General features: G+C 35.9%; 1 protein-coding gene across 1 annotated transcript; it reads left to right on the top strand.

The window, feature by feature from the left end:
* On the top strand, positions 908–2,788 carry LOC109231301 (reticuline oxidase-like). Its single transcript, XM_019396928.1, has one exon. The coding sequence runs from the start codon at positions 1,000–1,002 to the stop codon at positions 2,698–2,700; it is 1,701 nt and encodes a 566-aa protein (XP_019252473.1). The 5' UTR covers positions 908–999; the 3' UTR covers positions 2,701–2,788.

Below are 4,684 nucleotides of genomic sequence, written 5' to 3'. Positions count from 1 at the left end.
GCAAACTCCTAAACTAAGGTTGTTAGTTTAGGAGTATATGTGAACACATATGCCAAGTGTTCATTGAATCACTATTTGTTTTGGATGGTTGTTATATATAGTTTTTAATGTATTGTTGTATTGTATTTTACTGTATTGTTTTAGTCTATAAAATATTTGGATTGATTGTATTATTTTTCGTCGTTTTATAGTGTCATACACCAATAATTTGAAAATAGACATAAAATATTACAAAGTAAAAATAGAGTATGAGGTAGAGTAATTATTAAAAAGGGAGAGTTATAGATTTTAAATAGCTAAATGGGAAGAGCAGGAGATTGTATGTTCATAGGATAGTTATGCTGTGATAGCTAACTATGGTGCTTTGCAAATATTATTGGTGATTAATATAAAAGCTAATTACCAAAAAAAAATTATTAAAAAGGGATTGTAAAAATAAAATAGAAATTATAGTAAGGGTAAGATGAAAAAAAGGCTAACGCCTCGATCACACCAAATCTGTCATTACATATAAAGGATCTTTTATCGTTACGTGACAAATGAACTTAACAGTACGATACAATAAAATTAAAATAACCATAAAAATAAATACTCCCTTTGTTTAATTTAGATGACACACTTTTCTTATAGTCCGTTCCAAAAATGAATGACGCATTTCTACAATTGAAAGTAATTCAAGTTTAATCCTTCATTTTACTCATTTTACCCTTGATCTTCCTTTTTCTTAAACTCTATGCCGGACAAACTAACTCATCTAAATTAAAACCGAAAAAATATTATATTTAAAATAATAATAAGATACAATACATAAGAACCATCCAAATAAATTACTATAAATATTGGATGGGAATAAATTTTACGCACCCCTGAAGCACGTGAAGCCGCTTAGCCCCCCGGTACTTTATAATATTATTATCTTTTTGTTCTCAAACTGCTCATATCTGCTATACATGTATTTTCGGAGAGGTGAAGCAATTAGTTGGAAGAAATACATACAACATGTTTCCACTCATAATTCTGATCAGCTTTTCACTTACTTCCCTCTCTGCTACTGCTACTAATGGAGCAGAAGGAGGAGCTACAAGTCTTTCAACCTGTTTAATCAACCACAATATCCATAACTTCTCTATTTACTCCACAAGGAATGATCCAAATAGTAATTACTTTAACTTGCTCGACTTCTCCCTTCAGAATCTTCGATTTGCAGCATCTTACATGCCAAAACCAACCCTCATTATCCTACCAAACAGCAAGGAGGAGCTCGTGAGCACCATTCTTTGTTGCAGACAAGCATCTTATCAAATCAGAGTAAGGTGCGGCGGACACAGCTACGAAGGAACTTCTTACGTTTCCTTTGACGGTTCCCCATTCGTGATCGTTGACTTGATGAAAATAGACGACGTTTCAGTAGATTTGGATTCTGAAACTGCTTGGGCTCAGGGCGGCGCAACAATTGGCCAAATTTATTACGCCATTGCCAAGGCAAGTGACGTTCATGCATTTTCAGCAGGTTCGGGGCCAACAGTAGGATCTGGAGGTCATATTTCTGGTGGCGGATTTGGACTTTTATCTAGAAAATTCGGACTTGCTGCTGATAATATAGTTGATGCTCTTCTTATTGATGCTGATGGACGCTTATTAGACCGAAAAGCCATGGGAGAAGACGTGTTTTGGGCAATCAGAGGTGGCGGCGGTGGAAATTGGGGAATTGTTTATGCCTGGAAAATTCGATTACTCAAAGTGCCTAAAATCGTAACAACTTGTATGATCTATAGGCCTGGATCCAAACAATACGTGGCTCAAATACTTGAGAAATGGCAAATTGTTACTCCAAATTTGGTCGATGATTTTACTCTAGGAGTACTCCTGAGACCTGCAGATTTGCCGGCGGATATGAAATATGGTAATAGTACTCCTATTGAAATATTTCCCCAATTCAACGCACTTTATTTGGGTCCAAAAACTGAAGCTCTTTCCATATCAAATGAGACATTTCCGGAGCTAGGCGTTAAGAATGATGAATGCAAGGAAATGACTTGGGTAGAGTCAGCACTTTTTTTCTCTGAGTTAGCTGACGTTAGCGGTAACTCCTCTGCTGATATCTCCCGTCTGAAAGAACGTTACATGGACGGAAAAGGTTTCTTCAAAGGCAAGACGGACTATGTGAAGAAGCCAGTTTCAATGGATGGGATGCTAACATTTCTTGTTGAACTCGAGAAAAACCCGAAGGGATACCTTGTCTTCGATCCTTATGGCGGAGCCATGGACAAGATTAGTGATCAAGCTATTGCTTTCCCTCATAGAAAAGGTAACCTTTTCGCGATTCAGTATCTAGCACAGTGGAATGAAGAGGACGATTACATGAGCAACGTTTACATGGAGTGGATAAGAGGATTTTACAATACAATGACGCCATTTGTTTCAAGCTCGCCAAGGGGAGCTTATATCAACTACTTGGATATGGATCTTGGAGTGAATATGGTCGACAACTACTTATTGCGAAATGCTAGTAGTAGTTATTCTTCCTCTGTTGATGCTGTGGAGAGAGCTAGAGCGTGGGGTGAAATGTATTTCTTGCATAACTATGATAGGTTGGTTAAAGCTAAGACACAAATTGATCCACTAAATGTTTTTCGACATGAACAGAGTATTCCTCCTATGCTTGGTTCAACGCAAGAGCATAAGTATAGTAGTGAATGAGATTTCAAATGTACTGCCTTGAGAGAGATTCCGTTGTTAGTTTTCCTTTCTTCTTTTTTTGTCTAATAAAATTGATCCTTGAATATTTTATTTTTTCTGATTTATTAAACAAGTCATATTTGATTTTCAATTAGATAAGTGTGCAATTTTGATCCAATCAACAAGTAAACTAATTAACATTTAGATACTATCCTTTTTACTTTAGAAGAAAATCAAGACAAGCATGTGGAGAGCATCTTTTAAATGAAAAAAATCAGTTTATGTCAATTTCTTGGTATCAAACAGGATAAAGTATATAGGCATTAGTGTCACTGCCCAAATCTAGCATCCAGGCCGTGATATGCATCCGACGAGTCACTACCCCCACGTGAACCATCTAAACTAAACATACTGATATTGTGAAATAAACATGATATAGACAAGATAAAGAAGTCTCATACACATAAAAAAATTTAGGAGGAAAATTTGTTTATAGTATCATCAATTTTTAGGGTGAAAATATGAACAATGTTCTTATAATTCTATGTGCAAAAACATTCAGGGATTATGCAGGTACAGGATCAGTGAATGGAACACCAGATTCAGGGGGAGAATGTGGAGTGCCTTATGAAGCTTGATTTCAAATGCCAACTGCAGCAAAATATAATGTAACGACCCGATCACTCGTTTTGAGCTCTAGCATTTCATTCGGTGGTTTGAGACTTTGAGTAGCTTCATATTATGTATTATGAATTGCATGTATGGTTGGTTTCGGTTTTCGAGCGGTTCGGGATTGATTTGGAAGAAAGATTCTCGTTTTAGAAGCTTAAGTTGGAAGAGTTGGCCAAGGTTTGATTTTTGGGTAAACGGACTCAGAATTGGGTTTTAATTATTCCAATAAGTTTGTATGAGGATTTTGGACATGTCCAAAAAGTTTGGTTAAATTCCGATGAGTTTTGAATAAGTTTGGGTTGTATGGTGATTGTTTTCGGTTTCGACGTCGATTTGAGCATAACTGTTACCATATTGAGAAAAGGGCCTTTGATTCGTGTTTTGACTAATTATATCCGTATCATAATTTTGGAACCATAGCAACTGAAATCATCAAGTTTCGACATCGTATGAGGAATTTATGGTCATTTTACTAAGAATTGGATGGCCAGATTTTTAAGATTAATTACGAAATTGCCACTGAATTCGTATTTAAAAATCTGCACTATTTTCAAATATTAAACTCAACATTTTTCCTTCATTATAAGGTCAAATGGAGTGATTCAAAAGCCTAACTTGACTGGAATTTTACTAGGGATCCATTGGAGGTATCAAAAGCATGTTTCGGGATCGTTTGGCACAAGAAACAAGGCAAAATAGCTGGGTGTTTTTGGCTATTTGCGTTGTTGGAGTTTTTCTCGTCTTGAATGTTTGGGATTGGGAAAATTCAAAGATTTTCTTCAAGTTTCTTCCATGGGGTAAGGTCTAAATCATAACCTAAGTATTTCCCTTTGATCTGTTCCCTTGGTTTAAGCTTTATTCCATGATTTTAATTGAAAGCCCATTTAATTTTTTAAATAAAGACCTAGGGTTATATCCTAAATTTTAAAAATTGAAAATGAGTTAGAGGTGTTTATTTCTCGATTCCTTATGGGGTTTTGTTATTGTATATTAGGAGAATATCATACTCGAATATGGTGAGTTTTGGAGGAGTATTTTGGGAGATATGAGATCCAACTAGTGTGAGTTGGACTCTTGGGTTATGAACACCTAAAAGCGATATTTTGGCGAATTGGTTGAGCTATCGGACTCCGATTGAGTCGGTTTTAGTTTGCTTGAGCTTGTATTAGTTCGAGCTATGCTCGGTAAGCTTGGATTCGGAATCCAAGGCGGGCTACTTTTGTTGACTTTTTGGTTGACTTTGGACTTTTGATTAAAGATTCCATCTTTATCGATTGGGTTTATTTCCTTTGGATTATTTGATGTTCTTGAGTTGCTTTTGGCTAGTTTTGAG

This window comes from Nicotiana attenuata, chromosome 1, assembly GCF_001879085.1.
Source record: "Nicotiana attenuata strain UT chromosome 1, NIATTr2, whole genome shotgun sequence".
Classification (NCBI taxonomy): domain Eukaryota; kingdom Viridiplantae; phylum Streptophyta; class Magnoliopsida; order Solanales; family Solanaceae; genus Nicotiana; species Nicotiana attenuata.
The sequence above is the reverse complement of the archived record's forward strand: the minus strand, read 5'-3'. Positions and strand labels throughout refer to the sequence as shown.

Bases quoted from the DNA above. Each gene is read 5' to 3' on its own strand.
- LOC109231301 (XM_019396928.1), top strand. From the start codon at position 1,000: ATGTTTCCACTCATAATTCTGATCAGCTTTTCACTTACTTCCCTCTCT.